We start from the raw sequence: 19,867 nt of genomic DNA on the forward strand, positions 1-19,867 counted from the left end.
AAAGCTGTCTTCCCTGTCTTTTACAAAGAATCTGACACTTGGATTCACACTTACTGTCTTCACAGACATATCCCAAGTTTCTTTAACAATCCCTATGTCAGTGACTCATACAACACCATGCAGGAAGACAGAGGCGAGGAGAGGAACTGGATGAGGGTTTCCTGAAGCTAAGGATAGTCCTCTAATTATGAGGAGTTTACAGATCAGAAAGCCAGAAAGCAACCTTGTGATTAGCTATTCTCTCTTCCTGCCGATCACACGCTGTAGACACTGCCTAAATTAATTCCTTTCTGTATTATCAGGAGTTGTCATATTTTTTGGTTCACAGACCTGCTACAAATTTTCCAACAGTAATACAGATTGCTGTAAAGTTTAAGTTTCCTGACAACATGTAGTTTTATCCTAGCTACCATTTGTTATTGCTGGCAGGTAATCCATTAAAACAGGCTGCATTAAAGATATTCTGAAGGAACCGCTGAACTTGATTTAAATGTTAGAGAGCTCACCACAACTTCTGGCAAATTATTTTGACAGCTGATTACCCTCACTTCAATACATAGCCTGGATTTATTTTTTTAACTTTAGTACTCAGTAAACATAATTTATTATTTCCACTACTTACTTGAAGTGTCCAGAATGGTGACTATATATAGGCCACATATATTACTCCAGAGAAGAAGCCCAGATATAAGAAGAAAAAATGTGATTTATGCAGGTACATATATATATATATATATATATATATATATATATATATACATACATGAAGAAATATAAATTCTAGTGCTCCTACTGTGTATGTGGAGATTCAAACATACACTGAAACTTGTTGGTGATGAAAGCTTCAATGTATTTCCAATCCAAAATAAATTTTACACCTAGTAAAGTAAAAAAATAAAATATTAACCATCAATGTGGATAATCTCAAACTTAACCATAATTTCACCAAAAAAAATTTCCCAGATCCTAATAAATATTTGTTAATAACAGTGTGAAAACAGAAAGGATATTACCTGAAGGTTTACAGTTTTTGTAACTTAGGCTGTTAAATTTTCAGAAAGAACAACTACCACATAAGCAGGTTTCTAGGGAGTGTCTCAGGAATTAGTTGCAGACCCACCGTTACACATAACAAATCTCAACAAACATAAAATCACTGCTGGAGAAATGTGCAAACTATGGTACCCTGGAAATGCACAATGAGGACAGGAACAGATGGAAGGGATTCATTGGATGGTGCATTTTCAGCCACAGCCCCGTTGCACCCAGCTCTCCAGAAGGTGATCGTAGAGGAACAAAGACTTGTCACACTTCCAGCCCAGGCAGATGTAGCCTAGAAAGCACTGGCTGTAAACCATTCACAGAGGGCCTGCTAGAAAGGGTTATGAAGCTTGTTCAAAAATGCTAAGGGGGTAGGAAAAAGAGGACAAGAGAAAGATCTGTCATGGTTTTGTGATTTTCAGATGCGCAGAGAAAAGAATTCCACTGCTGTAGGGAGCAGTGGCTGCATACTGTTTCACACTGTGAAATAGACAGTGAAGTCTCTGGAACGATCTCCATTAATATCAAAAATGTTGGAGTAAAAATGTTGTTGTAAGAATGTGGAAAAATTTCTTACATACACAGATTATAGTCATTTAATTGAGTTATTAAAAAAAAAAAAAAAAGTTAGAATTCAATGCAATAAAAAGTACCCAGGTCACTACTCCACTGATAAAAAGTCATAATCCAGTAAAACTGTAAAAGTGAGAAAAAGCAGCTTGTCTCTTCTATAAGACAGCAGAAAAAAAAATATAATCAATACAAATATATGCAACTCTGGGATTATTTAACAGAGCACCAGGTGTGAGAGAAGCATAGAGTATCACATAAGCTTCAGATAAAACCACAAGTGTACTTAGGCAGCTTTGGCTAGGTTTAAAGGTGAAACTCTACTTAAATCACTCTACCCAGAGGCTGAGAGTAAAGAAATTTGTTAATTTCTTTTCAAGTTTAGGTTTCTGGCATTTGGTGTTGTTGCACTTACTTCCAATGAACATGCATAAGGAAATACATGGCTTAATGACCACTTCTCTTTCTAAAGAAAAGGACATAAAGACTAATAAGCTGGAAATGCTTGGGTTAGGAGAAGTAATAGAACCATTTGAGAGATGAAACAACAATATCAAATATCATTATCCCAACATGAGAATGAGACAACAAAAAAGCTTAGAGTTAAAACTTTACAAATGAGATTAAAAACCTTCTGGATATGTCTTGAAGACAAAACCAGTGAAAATAATCATCCTCATTGGTCAGGTGACTATTTTTTAGTATGGGTGGATTCACTCTTGCAAACACTCTTGCAAAGGTCAAGCATGGATGCTGCAGTCAATCTCAAATCACCAACAGCATAGAGACAGCAGCATTAGATTAAATGTTAATTGCCTGTGTAATGCAGAAGGTTATGCTGCATTGCATAATCCTTGCTAACTCTTCAAAGCAGGGGAAGGAGTGTGTGAATGCTATCACCTGCGTACCTTTTGTTTATTTTTCTGAGATTTTTCTAAGAACAGACAATTGAAAAACCAATCATGTTGTTTCATCTTTCTTTCTCAACACAGTTATGAGAGAAAAAAGTGAAGAGTTTCTTAAGTAGGTCACTCAAGCACAGAATATGTGCAAATAAAGAGCCATGGATTTTCCCCTTAGCTATCTGGAGAGAAATTTCAGTGATCAGTTCAAACACTGTTTTGTCAGAGATGTGCCAGGAAAAACAGTAAAAATAAATTTAGCAGAAAATACAACAGCAACAACTTCTGAAGTAGCATTGTTAAGTTTTTAGAAAACACATAGTAATAAAACAGACTAATTACATTCAATCTTTTACAAACATCTGAAGGAGCAAGCTAAGAAAGGATCACAGTGCTAGAACTAGGTGCAGTGCTAATGTACTCTGGGAATGTGTCATAAATCCCAACCTTGGACTTAATTAAGGCTTAAATAAGATTACTTCTGCTGAAAATTCATGCTGTAACTAGTTAAATTATAGAAGTACTACCTAAAGAATTTACAAATTAAATAAATGGAAAGACTCACAGGAAAAAAAAAAAAAATCAGCCTTGTCTACAAGGAGGTAAAGAGATATTGTTCAAAGGCAGACAGAACTACAAGCGTCTGCCCACTCCTGACACCCTCAGCTCCAACTACTGCAGCAGAAGAAAATCAAACACCTCTCTTTGGGTGCAAAATACTTTTACCTAATGTATATCTACAGTGAAGACAACTTTTAAAACCAGATCTTTCAGCCAGGATAATGACACCCCTTAACATGCCTCCATGTTATATTCCAGAGAGGAAAGGGCAGTATTTGCAGATAATTTCTTTCTGACTGCTTTTATTAATAGAGTCCATAAGGGAAACAAAATAAAGCACTTAATCCATACTTATTTTCCATCCTTCTCTCCTTGCACTCACAAACCTCCAGAGCAAGCAGACTTATTTACTGCTCAGATAAAACAAGCCTGGCCAATTCAACAAGCATGAAGATAGATACCTGTGACCTCTGGTCCCAGCTAGGCTTTCAGAAGAGACCTTCACAAGTCTGATTTCTGTGCAAAACAGGACTCTGCAAGTATAATTCACTGTGCCCACTACCAGTGAATAACTGGGGCCCCTTAAGTCCAAGACAATGGTGGTCATTAGCTATCACAAAACCATTTTATATGTCAGAACTACTGTGGCTCTGCCCTGAGTATATTTGTGGCTTTTTCAGACCATATCTTTTAGGGCTTTTTTCCCAGTCTTCAATGTTTTGTTAGCCTCCATGCCAAAACATGATGAGAACACTAGTTCTGACAAATTTTTTAAGTGTGTGTTTGAAATACATGTGTGAAAGTCTGGCAATGCTTTAAAGTGTTAGATGTGGAGGTACTGTGCTTAAAGCTAAACTATCAGAAAGTCATTATTACATATTAGCCAATACAGAAGGTGATGAAAACCACCTCACAAATGAACAAAGACACAAAGGCACAAAACCTGTGGATGAAAGCAGAAAGAGAAGAGGATGGGAATGATTTTATAAACATATGTGGATGTTCTTAGAGATGATGCAGAACTTCTTTTTTCTTCATGAAAATTCTAATAATTTTACTGAAAGAATAAGGAATAATCAGCTTTAATGTACATATTAACAATGTATGAAAGGATTCAGCTGCAAAAGGACTGAGCAAGAAAGAAGCATCAATATGACAACAACAAAAAAAAACTGTATCAGACATCCTGGAAACATGAAGTATGAACAAACTGTACATCATCAGCTCTCCTAAAAGTCATGGTACCATGTTCTGAATTAAATATTACTGTGTTTTGATACATTATTATGCATAACTGGCTAATGATTTCTGACTTTACTTGACTAATTATGACCTCATTTGTACATCATGCTCACTCTTCCTAGGTGGACAAAAAGATTGTTACACTCAACAAAGGGAGAAGAAATGTTGTCTGTGATACAGTTCACATAAAATGTGGCAAACTGGAATATTTTAAGTAGCAGACTTGTGGCTAATTTTAGAAGTTACACTTCTCAACCAATCTAGTTATTTAGAACTGTCATACTCAAACATTTACGTATTACCCAAAATCTTCAGAATGGATTCCCAAAAATATATGCATGAATATGTGTTTAATTTTTTCCAATAGAAAAACCTACATATAAACTCCTAAACCACTGTTAGACCCTTTAAAAGGGACTTTTGGCACAAATAATTTAATCTTTAGGCTTGGGAATACTATGGCTCCTATTAGAGATGAGTGCTGGGACCAAAGGAGCTGGTACCAGAGGCCTGTCTAGGTGAGTTCTGGTTCTACCTTTGGTAGAAGTTATATTTGGTCATTGTGAAAAATAGGTATAGGTTAGATAGCCAACAAGCAAAAGCTGATGTGCCTGAATTAGAAGTAGCAGTGTGACATCTAGTGGGCTCTTTCTGGGACAGCAATAGGCTTATTCCTTTTTAGCAACTCACAGATCACAGAACATTCTGAGTTGGAAGGGACACACAAACATCATCAATTGCAACTCTTAAGTGAATGGCCTGTACAGGGATTGAATTCATGACTCTGGTATTATTAGCACCATTAGTTGTACCAACTGAGATAATAGGTTTCAAGAAATTGAACAAAAGGAAAAAAGAAACTAATACAAGCAACAAAGACACCCACAGACTATACAGGTGGGGCAAAAATATTTACAAAAGCCAGAGGTGGAGAAATAAGTTTTGTGTTCGCTGGTATTGCTTTTAGAATGTATTCAAGTATGACTGACAGGAATTGAAAACATCTCATGTTGGACACTTGGGGATGTGTGTTGCAATATTTGAGGCATTTTCAACATACATCCCATGCTGCAACAGAAGTATTAACCAAAACAAGCACCAAGAGGAGACATCATGATTAAGAAAGTGACTTTTCTCCACAGAGTGCAACACACCTCTTTCACTTCCAGTATGCTGAAACTTGGGATTCCCCCAAATAATAAAAATTGCATTATTGCATCAGGCAGTGGGGCACTTAAAAACAAGTAAATAAAACCTAAACTTTATTTTCCTGGAGTTGTTCATTTCCATGTCCCTTCTACATGAGTCACATGCAAATCAGCCCAAGACATTTCCCCAGTAATTTGGCCAGTCTCATTGATTATGGAAATTACAGATCAGCAAACAAAAATCAATCTGGTAGTACCACACTGGTGTCAACTCAGTTCAAGTACTAAACATGGAGAGAATAAACACTATCTGCCTAAATTCTCAACAAATTTTGGAGCTAAGAATGGGAGCTCAGATGGACATCAGGCACCTAAATGGGTGACAACCATAGAATTCAGACACCTGAAGCATAATTTCTATGCTCTGTATGCTGTTTTTGTTCCCAGAAGTACTGTCCCTGTCTCACCGCTAACTAGGACAGCTAACTAACCAGCTATGAGCTAATTTCTCACCTATCACCAGTGGTGGTGGTGCACAGCACAATGCCTAAATCATCAGGAATGTCCCTTTTGTATCTGGATACCCATGACACTCCTTTGGAAGAATAAGGCTTCAAAGCAATTCTTCACCATCTGCACCCGGGAGGTTTACAAGCCTTTGCTTACCATCCAGCCCATACAGTGGAATCTTAGCCTTTCAGAAGGTAAAGCAGCATAATATATATTCTGATTTATATTAGAACATATATGCTGACACACAGGATTGCAAAAAGTATTGTACAGAAAGAATCAGATGCCTTATTGCTGAACTTGCTCTCTGCTTCAATCCTTCATACACAGCTCATTTACACATTCTGGCTTCTGTCCAGCAAAAACAGAGACCTGAATCCCGACCCCATGTTATTCAACAAAATAATTAGAAGAGCTCGTGTGACTTGCTTTGGTTGTTATCAATCTGTTTGAAATTATCCAAGCTCTTGGTATTGAAGGTTTTGAAATAAGGTAAGTGGACAGTAAAGGAATAAAATCAGTTGAAAAGTGATATGCAAAGTAAGCAGTATTGTAAATGTCTTTTTCAAGCCACAGGCACATATCACAGTTATCATCAGATATCTTTATATTGTAACTATATCTTTAGTTAAAGACCATCTTAGGAGCCATCTGACTGCAACGTACCAGATCTAAGAAATCAATGTCATTACTGAAAAACTGCATTTCAGCTTTTGTTCTGTAAAGAACTCATGCCTGGGGAATGTACAAACTGTTGTATTTATAATTAAATGGATGTGGTAAATTGTGTTATTGTATAAATTGTGTTATTATACTGCACTGAATAAAAGCTGACAGCCTCCAAAAATCTCAATATAAAAACCTCACTAACTGTACCATCCACAATTAAGGTTATCTTGTCTTAGGCCTTCAGTGATACTCTTGCTGATGCCCAGGGAGTGATGAACAATTTCCACAACTCTGAACACAGAAGAAACAAAGAAGGGAGTGAGTGTGGAGCAAGAGAGTTGGTCACCTCTGAACCATCTATTAAAGAAGTTACAGTTTGGAGGGAAAGGTCTGGAAGGTGGATAAAGTTGCAGAAAAACTGAGGTATCTCAAACTAGGTGACTAAAATCTGCAGAAAAATTTGTTCTCCATATTCTCTGTATCTATAAAGTGACAGAAATGTCTTCCCCTTGTCCCCTATCCTTTCAACTACATTATATGATGAATCCAGCAAAAAACTTGGTTATTAAAGGAAATCCTGTACAAAGTAGTTGGCTGCAGAACTGAGCATAATGTGTAGTAAATAAAATATGAAAGGGTGGCATCAAAGAGAAAAAAAAAAGCAGCAGAACACAGAAACATCATTCCTTTGGTCACAAATTCAGGCATTATATGAGAGACATGTGGTCTGTACTACATTTATTTTTGCACTGTTCAAAATTATGCCTCTTCTCAAGTACTGCAGTTAAAAGGATGAGGAGATTATTTCTTGGTCTTCCTTCTTTAAGTATTCCAAAATTTTTATCCCCTCCGCTGTGCTAAGTAAACACTTCAAGAAAATGGAACTTTACACTTTAATTCCCTGTCTCCTCCCTAGCTTTATTGCAGTTGTCAGGCAAGTGTGATGCCTGAGCACACCAGCACCAAGCTCCCAGCCACTACACCAGATGGGAATGTAACTGGCAGCATGATCCAGCTCAAGGCTTTCAGTCCAGGGCGACCGAATTCCCACATCATGTGTGAGCTCATATCAGGGTTAAATGCACCCAGACTTAGAAGGAACAGAAGCAAAGCAGATGGGCAAGCAGAAAGTCTTTGACTTGTCATGGGTTAATGCTAGCCTTGGGTCACCCTGAGGAAGCATGGCACACATAATGAATATGGCTTGTGACCAGAGTTTAAGGCAATAACACTATTACTGTAGCTCCATTATGAATTCTTTCTTAAAATCCTACTACAAAGAATCCAGAAAAAGCTATGAAATGAAAACTGTGCACATAATTTTCCCTTTCTAAACAAAATTATTTTATCTGGGCCTTTTCTTAGGAAAATACATTGAATTATCCAAAAAAAAAAACCAAAAAAAACCCCAAAAAACAGCAATAGTACTAGCGTCCTGTGTTGCTGACTTCAGTTTTCCCACTAGAGGGATCACACACTCTTTGAGATCTGCAAAAACAGAAACTATCCTACACAGATTTCTTACTGGAGTGTTTGTAATATGATGAACTTATCAAAACTTAAAAGGTTACCACAGCTCAGCAGCCCTTCAGAAGGCAGATGTGTACTCATTAATCTCCTTGAACAGCCTTCCTTTGCAGCCTTCATTTTCCTCAGATAAGGAATAAGCAAATGCATCAGTGGAAATAAAATGCCTACCCAACAATCCATTTAAAACACATCCCTTCATTACATCTGTCTCCTAGCTCTTTTGCTCGTGTATGTTTAAATATAAAAAATCTTGCAAATGCTAACAACTGAGTGCAGTGAATTTGGGGCCCTCTCTACAAGGTCAATGAGGTGCTGGAGTGAGATCAGGGAAGGGCAACAGATGGTGTGGAACATCATCATCTGGAAGAGATGATAAAGGGTCTAGACACAAGTCTGATGAAGAGCAGCTGAGGGACCTGGGGTCATTAGCCTGGAGAAAAGGAGCCTGAAAGGTGACAGTGTCACTCTACAACTGCTTGAAAAAAGGTTGTAGTGAGGTGGGAGTCAGTCTCTACTCCCAGGTAACAAAAGAGGAAATGGACTCAAGTTGTGCCATGGGAGGTTTTTGGATATTTGGAGAAATGTCTTTATTGAAAGCATTGTTGAGCTTTGGAACAGGCTGCGCAAGGAAGTGGCTGAATCACCACGCCTGGGAGTTTTAAAGGACATGTAGATATGGCACTGAGGGACATGGTTTAGTGGTGGGCCTGATGGTGCTGGATTAACAGGGGGTCTCAATGTTCTGAGATCTTTTCCAGCCTAAACTCTATGATTTGATGAGTTCCAGGAGTCTCAGCAGAAGTACTGAAAATGGAGGATGGCCAGATATTCATGCTGAGTTAAAGTACAGAAAAACCCTACCCAAAATTTGAAACACATCTTCCTTTTGTACACAGCTACAGCTGTACAGTTTAGTGTTTTTATCTACCAACTGGTATGAATCATATCTGGTTTCTTCTCACTGAAGCAATCAAAAGTTCTTTCCTATTATTGACAATACATATATACCATTTGACATTTTTTTTATCAATGTGTAACTCTTCAAATCTTATAACTTATATTCTTTGCCACTTATTTTCAAACTTTCCAGTGTTTAATATTTTTAACTATTTTTAAATATAAGGTCTTATTTTAATTAGGAGGGCTTTTTGCCCAGACATTAATACATGTACTCTAACAAAGTTCAGCTCAGAGCCTGCACGTGATTATGTCTGGTCAATAAAACTATTTGACCACCGCACAGCTTCATATCAACGCACTTAGTTAAATACCCTTGTGATAGGTATTTCTTAAGCCAAGAAACTAGACAGGGTCACTCCTTTGTTTCTCAGCTGTTTCATAGCTTCAGATATGCTGTTCTGTGTGATAAAGGTATTAAACAATGATTTGTCTTATTTGGCAACTCTATTAAATTACACAGAACATCAGTTTTGTTTGGATGTCATTGGCAATTGTTAGCAGTTATAAGGTGCAATTAGTGCTGAAATAATACAATATATGCTATGTAGATTATGTCTGAAAGCCCTCTTTCCTGGATGACTTGGAAGCTGAGAAGGGTGACTCACTTTTAATGGAAAGTTTACGATAAATTAGCATACTTTAATTGAGGTCCTACTCAAATTTACAATGTTCTTCAGAAATTATGCTAATAAACAGAAGAATAAAATGTTATGCTTCAGATTCCTGACAGCTGGCCATTTACCCTGCAAGGTCTCCATTAGGAGATTTGTTTCAGTCATACAGACTCCATCAACTGATTTCTCATCATCCTGCAACCGAATTAAATAGCTCTCACTAGGAGATAGAGGGAGTTCTATGTTTTGCAAAGTTGCAAGACCAGCTCAGACCAAGCCGTGGCGATTCCGGCCGATGCTGCGCCCTGGGGCATTGGGTATTGGGGTATTGGGTTTACTCAGCGGGAGTAAACCACGGGCCGTACCAGTGAGTGCCACCAGCCAGGAGGAGGCTGTTGGATCAAAGCTGGTGCTCTTCCAGAGAATCCCGAAACCCACAGCGGCCCCCGACTGAACACAAAAGGGCTCCCTCGCTTTAGTGGGACACGGGCATTCCTCCAGCTCCTACTCCAGAATTCGGACCTACAGACCCAAAAGAAATCATACAGCCTGTTCTCTGTCTTTGGGAACAGGGACGGGTGGTCAGATTGTGAGGCAAAAGCAACGCTACCAAGAGAGAACACGTAAGGATGCGTTCTGGGATACACGATACAGATACACGAACTGCTGAGTCTGTGAGCTTTGCGGCCTTTTGGTAAATCACGAGTCGGTGATTCTGAAATAATCAGACATCAACTCAGCCGATAAACCGATGAACACGTCGAGAACTTTCCTGTCGCCTTAGTGGGTCACAGTCCCAGTAAAAACAGCGCTTTCCCAAGAGCGGCAGTCCCAGGATGCGCCGAGGACCGACTCCACCTCGGCCTCCACCTCGGCTCCCCTTGGCCGCTGGCTCCGGGGAGCAGCCTCCTCCTTCTCCTCCTCTTCCTTCTCCTCAGCGGAGCGGTTCCGTTCACGGGCGCTGCCTCCCGCGGGTGTCTGACAGCTGCTGGCCGGGAGCCGCCGGCCACCTCACCGCCCTCAGCGCTCCCCGCCCGCAGCCCGCACTGACAGACCCAGTCCCGCCCCGCGGTGCGGGCGGGCCCGAGGCCTGTGCCGGGAAATGCCGCCGCGGGGCCACGGGCCTATACCACCGCGCCGGAGGGGGAACTCGGAGGGCAGGAGATGGGAGGGGGTGGTCCCTCAGCTCCCGACGGCACCGCCCGGCACCGCCCGCTGCCTGGTGACGGAAGGTCGCCGCTTGCCCCGCCCGGGCGCTGGTGGGACGCGGGCTCCGGGAAGCGCCGGGGCTGGAAGTCGCCGCCCTCCCTCCGTATCCGAGTGGTTGCTCCCGGGCGCAGCCGGACCGCCGGGGCCGGTGCCAGGCGAGAATGGCGTATCCCGGGCAGCCGGCGACCGGCGGGTTCTACCAGGGCGTGGTGAGCGGGGCTGGGGCCCGCGGGGTGACGTGGCCGGGGGCAGAGGTGGATGTGGCCGGGGGCAGCGATGGATGTGGCCGGGGGCAGCGGTGGATCCGAGTGAGGCGGAGCCTGTCCGGTCTCCGGCACCGCTCCCGCCGGGAGGGGCCGCAGGCTCGGAGCCGCGCCGACGGGAGAAGGGAGGGAAGAGGCAAATCCTCCGCAGCTGCTGGTGGGGGGTGAAAGTCAGGCTATCATTAAGTGACTTTCACTTAAGAATCAGTTTTATTTAAGGATTTTCACACTTGATGAATATTCTTCCATGTATTTGCCCTAGACATCTGTTTCGCTCAACTTTTCTGAAGTGGAAAAAACAATTTGCAGTGCCTTGGTATTTCTTCAGCGTGCGGTTTCCTGCTAGGGGTAGAATAAAATGAAAGCGTGGTGAGATAGACAGGCTATATCTAGAACAGTCGATTGCTCCTGTGCAAGATTTTGCACTGATCTGCTTACATTACAATACATTAGTATATCGGTACTGAAATTTAGAATTGGTTTGGGGTTTTTTTTCCATGAGGAGTTTTAGTTTTGGTTGATTTAATTTTTTAAATTTATTTTTTGGCGCGGTGTGTACATAAAAACCTAAGTCAATACGTATAGATCCTTAACTGAATCATTCATTTTAAATTCATTTTCTTTTTGATTTCCAAAGTATGGAGGGGCTCCAGGAGGACCAGCATTCCCTGGACAAGCTCAGGATCCTTTGTATGGTTATTTTGCTGCAGTAGGAGGGCAGGTAAACTTATAAAATGTTATTTACTTCTTGGATTCTTTTTTTTTCCTGGGGAATATGCTCTACTTTTGGAAGGAGGAATGCCTAGTATTTGCAGTGAGGAAAACTGATGTTTACTTAGCTCATTTGCTATATATAGCTGTATTGGTCTGTGTTATAGTTGCATACATACAAGAGCTATACAATTTGAATAATGCTGTTAGTTTCTGTATGTGTGAATACATACATATACAAACATAGGCATGTATGCCTCAATTTCCTGTATAGGTATATACAGGGAATACATGAAGTTTTGTAATGGAATTGTGACTCAGCTCTGGGCTGGTGAATGCTGCCAGGTTTAGGAGAAGGAAAAGAGAAACTGTAGAAAGCATGGGCTGTGGAAATGGCCTGGCTAAGAGCAGGAAATGCTAATAGGAAAGAGGTCATTACGTGATCTTAATAGACTCAAAGATGGAAAAGCAGTTATGAGTTGTGCCAGCATCTGGGTTTACTGGTAACAGAGAGTAATTATTCTTCTAGAGGAAAGGCATTCACAGCTTTTTTTTTTTCTTCCCTGTCATTCTGCACTGCATTTTTAATTTCTTCCTGTAATTTGGTGGTATATATTGTTTTTGTATGATCGGTTGTTAGAAGTTAGTGCTGTTTGAACTGTATTAGAGTTTAGGAGCAGTGAGGTTAGGTTTATTGAGTTGAAGGTCCATGTTTGTTGGCCATATTACAGCTATTTATTGCACACTTGTAGGGTGTGTGCAGATCTAAAATTCTGCTCTTGGATCTGTTATCCTCAGGTAGATACAACCATAACATGAAAATTTGAATTCATCAATATTAGCAGATGTTCAGATTCCCACCATAACTTGGATTAGTTTTGTTCTCTTTGTTACTCTTGAATCAATAATGCATCTTGCAGTCTGTATCTTACTTCCTTCTAACTGCTTATGAAAATATTTAGACTGTGTGTTTTTCTAGTAAAGGAGAACACTGGAATGACCTCTGTGTAGTGAGGCCTTCAGAGAAGGTGGAGCCCAGAGCTGAGTTCTGCTGAATGTACTGACAATTTGTCTGCCAGCTGAAATGGCTCTGTGTGCAGGTGCCACCTGGATGTGCGCCAGGAATCAGCGGCGGAGCCAGTAACTGATGCTGGAAAAATGAATAAGCTCCTATTGTAAAGAGAAAGGGAGGTATCAGCAAACAGGATATGGTGCTGTGGAGAAGAGGTGGCAGGAGCTGTATCTCAGCTAAAAGTAGACCATGCCCAGGTTTCTCAAGTGAGGCATGGGTACTGGAAGCCGGGGAACCAGTGGATTGATGGGTATGATCAAGTTAGCACTTAAGAATACTTAAGTTATGCTAATACTTAAGTTATACTAAAATGCTTTCTGCTTGTAGAAATCATTCCTTACTGAAATGAACTCAGTAGCTTTTGCAGTTATCCTTAGAATCTGAGGTGTCTGTTTCTGGTACCAGTGGCTGTGCAGAAGCCAAAACCCTGTAAGGAAACAGTGAAATATAACAGATAAATTATCAGTTGCTTTTATGGCCATCCATGCAACTCTGTAAAAGGCTGCATCTCAGTTATCCATATGTACTTACTGTAAAATTAGTACGTTTTGGTTATGGTTTGCTGCTCTCTGTGTTGTTTTTATGCCTATATAATATATAATGTTCTCTCTGAGCTTTCTTTGAAGGAGTTTACAACAGGGATCTTGTCTTTGACTTGATGAATTAGTTTCCTTTGTTTACAGAAGAAAGTCAAAAGTATTGTTTCAAATCTATATTCAATTGAGTCTCTGTGTAGGAAGTAGTTTATTTTTTAGCCTGTTTGCAAAGCCTATATGCGTTGTCTAGTTTAACCTGCTTATGTTCTACTAAAAAAAGAAACAACAAAGACAAGCATCTTTTTGGTAATGTTAATCTTGATTACAGTTGTTCTTCTCTATCTTCTCTATTTTAAAGTTATGCAGTTCCTATCTTTATTTCAGAAGGTACAGAGCTATTGAAGAGATTAGTTACTTAATATGAATGGCTATTTCAAAGCTCTTTCTTTTTCCCCCATGTGAATATAAAGTATTAAATACATCTATATTACTAGAGTGATGGAGTAGATTGGAAGCAAATTTGGGTTTAGCTGTCATTAACTTTACCTAGAATCAAAACATTGTTGCTCTTTTTTTCAGATCTTGTCAAGTATTATTTAACATAGAAGTACTATTTGTCTTATAAACAATGATACTTAGTATCTGAAAGTTATCAGGCTGTGCTGTTCACACCTTATCATTCAGTAGCATATTTCCGTTCTTGAAAAAAAGCTTTCAAAAGTGGGTTTAAATGCATTAGGGCAATGCTGTAACAAACAGAATCACAGAACATGCTGAGTTGGAAGGAACCCTCAAGGATCATTGAGTCCAACTCCAGCCCCACTAAAGATACCCCAAGAGTCACACCAAACACCCAAGTGTGTTCTTGAACTCTGTCAGGATTGGTGCTGTGATCACTTCACTGGTTCAGCCACTCTATGGGCAAAAATCCTTTTCCTTATATCCAGCCTAGACTCCCATGACTTGACTTTTCATCTTCTAATGCTTTACAGAAGTGTCATCATTTTTTATGTCTACAGACATAATGTTCCATTCCTGAATGAGATTAAATTGAACTCTGTGTGAACCAAACTTCATGTTGGGTATGTGAGGAATAAAACTTAGAATTCCACCTCCACTTCTGGCAGCTCTTTGCTTTCCATGAATTGGCAGTTGTTTTCACCATTTGGCTTTGAGCAGGATTTGTTGGAAATGAGGCATTTTCCAAGCCATGTGGATTGGTATATTTTCTGAGTTTGTTTTGTTTTTCTTTCAAAGTTATTTGCTTTCTACATTTGCTTGTTCTGCTAGCAACTTAATGTTAAAAAAAACGCAGGAAGTTTTATATGTGTGAGTTACGAGGATGTCTTGAGAAGGATAACTAATTGAATACCACTGGAAAGGGAGTGGGTACGGGGAATAAGCAGCCTGGGAGAGGGTATTAATAGCTGATACATCTTCTGTTATCGAAAGGATGGACAAATAGATGCTGATGAGCTACAGAGATGTCTCACCCAGTCAGGGATTGCAGGAGCATATAAACGTAAGTTAATGATTTAAATAAACAAGCACATCTAAAGCACACTAATTCTTCTTCCCATTACTAGAAAGCACTTGTAGTTGTGCCTTCTGCAGAGCTGGGGTTTTCTTTTGCATGGCAAATGGGTTTCCTTTCCATATCTTGGACATGTAAATTCTCTGTATTCAGTTCTGTGTGCCAAGGACCTGCCTTCTCAGCCTCCTTAGTTCCCCACTTTGCTGGGCTGTGGAGTTGAAGTGGTTTGTTTTGTAATGGACAGACAGTTCTTAAAAAGGTGCTTTGCTTTGGTTTGAACTGAACTTTGATATTGACCAAAATCTGTGGCAGGACTCCTCTGCTGGGATACCTCCTGTTTACAGCTTCTGTGAGTGAAACTGGCTTGTTCAAGTGGTGTCTACTGGGGGGAATGTAAAAGATTACTTTGAAACCCAAAACTGTTGTGGATTAAGAGCAAGTTAATTTTAAATATAACTTGAATTGCCTCTAAATTGTCTACTGTCAGTTTTTCTAACAAATAATGGCTCTTACTTGGAAATATGGTATGGCTGTATATGGGGGGAACCAATTACATAATAGTTTATGTATTATAATATATAATCAGCATATAATTTAAATTTATAATAAATCTGAAATTGTATGTTTAGATAAAACTGAAGATTATGCTATTAACATAATTTATTTTCCCTTTTTCTAATTTTAACAGCTTTTAACTTAGAGACTTGCAGACTTATGATCTCAATGCTGGATGTATCCTTTTGTATGAAATGTAAACATTTTTGCGTTATGTAAGCAAAGATGAGACAGTGCCAAAACATTTGGGAAATGCTTTGTAGTTTCCATTCGGCCTTCACTTGATCAGTTTTGTGATCATTGTGATTGGGAAGCTACAAAACTCCATTCTCACTAATTTTAACAAATTAAGAAATAATAAATAAATGAGGCTCTTGGTGACCAATCATTTTACAGCAAGTGGTATCCCTCTAACCCTGGGGAACTGTTTCTTTATAGAATGTATGAAGAGTCAGGTCTGGTGGCCCAGAATAAAATATTGTGCAAATCATTTATTGTGCTTTTCAAATAGGACAACTTTCCAATTTCTCATCCTTCCTAATGAATTTAAAGCACTTGTAGTAGACAGCCTGAATACAACCTAAGTCCCCCTAAATCCTGTTCCATGAATGAATCATGTTTGAGTGTCTAATGGAACTGTGTGTGGCCTTCAGCAGTGGGATCTGTGGAAGACTTAGATATACTGTGTAAGGTTGGAATCTTTGGAGTTTTTTTAAGCCAAAGCTTAAATTGAAAGCTGTCCTGCTTAAAAAGAAAAAAGCAGAAATTAAACTGGAAGGGCTCTTAGCTCATCTTGAACAAACCACTTAGAATACGAGAGAACTGATATTACAACAATTTATTCTTTGGCATCTATTTTTATTTCAGCTATGTATTTAATTGGTTACAATTATGTAGCAGCAGGTAAAACAGTAGTGTGTCAACTAAAGTAGAATTCACAAAGAGAAAATGGCTTTAGCAGGTTTCACTGGGAAGAAGTGGGGAGAGCAGGTTCTCTGAGGTCCTCTGACCTTAGGTTTTGGGTAGGATTACCTCCATCTGTGCTGGGGCATGCTTTAGTTAGTTTTCTACATGATAAATTAATAATAGTAAAATTGTACTAATGTTGGCCTTCAAGTAAGAGTTTTTAACTACAGAGAGATGCCTTTTTGTTTTTTTGTTTGTCACTTTTTGTTGGTTTTGTTTAGTTAAGAAATGTTTTTCTTAGCTTTGAAATCAGAGAGATATGTCTGGCACACTGGGATTTAACGAGTTTAAAGAACTCTGGGCCGTGATCAATGGCTGGAAGCAACACTTTGTAAGTTTTGACAGTGATGGAAGTGGTGCAGTGGATCGTCAGGAACTGGAGAAAGCCTTGATGGCTATGGGTAAGTTGTAAAGTGTTCTTGCCTCTGACACTGACTTAAACCATTTCCCAGTTATCATCCTGCAATAACTAACACATGATATTTCCAGTGAAAACATTTTGAATTGTTAACTTACCTGCCTTTTCAATATAAGACTTTTTAATTTCAAACAGGATTTAGACTGAGCCCACAGGCTGTGACTGCAATCACAAAGCGATACAGCACTCAAGGAAAGATTGCATTTGATGATTACATTGCCTGCTGTGTGAAACTCAGAGCTCTCACTGGTATGCTGGATTATAGCCTTGTTACTGTCATCCCCATAATTTATTTTTATTTAATGAAACCTGATTGTTCACTTATCTCAAGTTCAGCTTTGGTGTACTACAAAAGAGGTTTCTATCAATAGTCTACAGACAACTATAGATCAGTATTATTTAAATTCCCATGAAAAAAAGGACTTTATACTAATGCAGGGTTTACTTGAGAGACTGGAAGAGTTGTGTTACCAAAACTGGGGAAACTTTGTTTATTAATAGAACATAAAGGATTGTATATGATAAATAACAAAACTTTTGAATGGGAAATTAAGTCTTGGAATGAATTGCAGTATTCTCCATCATGTTCTCCTTCATGGGATTTGGGGAATTTTAGTAAAGTACTATACACTTTAAAAAAATTGTTTATTTGTAGTTCTTCTTACCTGGTTTCTGTTTTCTTAATGAATTCTTGCAGAGTGCTTTAGAAGAAGGGATGCAACTCAGCAGGGTTTTGTTAACTTCCACTATGATGATGTAAGTAAATTTTAAGGAATCTATTAAAATTCCAGGGTAAAATAAAAGAAAAACAACAATCAGTAATGATTTGATTTTGTGTCTGTCTTTCCTACACATACAGTGAGAACCCAGAAGTTCTGGGGCTTATTGAGTATTGTCTCTAAAATCTTTAGTGTATTTTACAGAGTTCTATAAAATGTTTACTTTTCTCTGAGCTTCTAACCAGCATGGTTCAAGAAGATCCAGGAAGCTACATCACTTGCTAGTTTTGGTTTTTTTCTTTCATTTTCTGTTCTAAAGCTTGGTAGGCATTTTTCCTGGGAAAGGTTGGCAGAGTTCTGGTGGGAACAGACATGAATCACACTGTCAGACTTGTGGGTCTTGGCTTTCTAGCAACATCTGTGCAGCAAAAGAGAACACTAGAATCAAGTCATCCTGGATTTGGGTGTTCTGGAGTTTGGGGGTTTTTTTGGAGCAGGGAGTGAGGAGGACTGTTGTGATAATTTTTATTTTTGTTGTTTTCATTAAGGAGATGCTTTGCCTTAATTAAGTATTTGCTTATTTTCATATGTATTTTAAAGCTTTACTATTCATGGACTGAATTTCTTTACACAAAAGTGTAGTGACAATGAGTATTGCAGGAGAAAAAGTAAAATCTCGTTCTCTGCCATACATCTAATAAGTGGTTATTCTCTTTTCAGTTCATACAGTGTGTTATGAGCATCTAAATCAAAAGGAAGCAAGCTGTGGATGATCATGATTTAATCAAAAGGAAACAAGCTGTGGATGATCATGATTTAACATTCCAGTATGTGTTTTGCTTTGCCAAGTCCTCCAATGATTGTGTATCTCAATATTGGAAATTGCATATTTCATGAAGGTATCGCTTTACACACATTTTTTAGTCTTGATAGTTAATATAAACTACTTATATACTGTTGTTTTTAACTTCCAATCTGTGATTATTAAAGATACTTTTATTTTCATAAACTTGCAATTCACTATCTATAACTTAGATCTCTCAAATGGTAAGATTTTCAGTCGTGTCTACTTTTTTCCCATGATTCACTAAAATCAGTTTCTGGAGTGCAACTTACCTTTTTCTGACTTAAACAGTAACATGTGTATGACTTCAGAGGATACATATTTTCTTGTCTTTGACAACGTAAGACAGATGTACAAACTGAAAGGGTTTTTGGCATGGTCATTCTGCACTGGTCTGTTTGAATATCAGTAAGTTTTGGTTACTTACTTTGTCAGCTTTTTTGGAGATGAAGCCTGCAACACCATGCACTGAGTGTAAGAAGTTTTAGAACTTCTTGTAAGCAGGGATGCAACAAAACATAGCAGAGAACTCTTCAAGCCTTGTGCTTTGGTACAGGGGGCTTTGTTCCTGTAATATTCTTGTTTTGTTTGTGTCACTACATAAAATGCTTTTAAACATACAAAAGCTGTTCTGTGTCGGTTTTTGCATCAACTGTCCCTTCACAGGCAGACAGACAGACTTCAGTTACATGTAAATGAATGTTTTTATCTCCTCCACTTTAACACCTAGCAAGTGGCCTTCAACTAACACATAAGGGCCAAAACCCACTTGGAGAAAATTCTTGCCAGGTTACTCTTTCAGATCACAGCAGTAGTTACCAATGAAGATAGAAACAAGCAAGGTTTACTTGCCTGAGGCTCTTCAGGGGAAAAAATGGGATTTTTGTTTGGTGGGAGTTTTCTTGTTGCTTTTGCTGTAGGGATTTTTGAGGGGAAGATGAACATTGTATGGAAAGAGGGAGCAGCACAACTATACATAGGAAGTACAAACTTTTTTCCAATGAAGTAAGTTAATGAAATTTTTGTTAATTTTGATCACTTCTGCATACTACAGAGGAATGATATATGTTGTTTTGCTGCTTGTGAATATAATGCCAGAAGAATACTAAAAGAAATGTATCTCTTAAATAAGTAGATTAGGGCAATTTTGGGGAGGAACCTTTGCATTAAGGAATGAAAGCAAAACTATACATATGTGCATATATATAGACACACATGCATATACATCATTGGACAAACAAGAGCTCCTCAGAGCAGGAATCTCACTCAAAGCTACTGTATTATACCCTGCTT

General features: G+C 39.0%; 1 protein-coding gene across 1 annotated transcript; it reads left to right on the plus strand.

The window, feature by feature from the left end:
- The first annotated feature begins 10,974 nt into the window (after window positions 1-10,974).
- Window positions 10,975-19,199, plus strand: SRI (sorcin). Its single transcript, XM_005518780.3, has 8 exons — window positions 10,975-11,165; window positions 11,857-11,940; window positions 14,991-15,060; window positions 15,761-15,804; window positions 16,847-16,994; window positions 17,147-17,260; window positions 17,709-17,767; window positions 18,451-19,199. Exons 1-8 carry the CDS (start codon window positions 11,118-11,120, stop codon window positions 18,475-18,477), a joined length of 594 nt encoding a protein of 197 aa, XP_005518837.1. The 5' UTR covers window positions 10,975-11,117; the 3' UTR covers window positions 18,478-19,199.
- The last annotated feature ends 668 nt before the right edge of the window (window positions 19,200-19,867 follow it).

The sequence above is a fragment of the Pseudopodoces humilis genome, chromosome 1, assembly GCF_049639895.1.
Source record: "Pseudopodoces humilis isolate 2021_Gansu_Grassland_sample_001 chromosome 1, ASM4963989v1, whole genome shotgun sequence".
In the NCBI taxonomy this organism is placed as follows: domain Eukaryota; kingdom Metazoa; phylum Chordata; class Aves; order Passeriformes; family Paridae; genus Pseudopodoces; species Pseudopodoces humilis.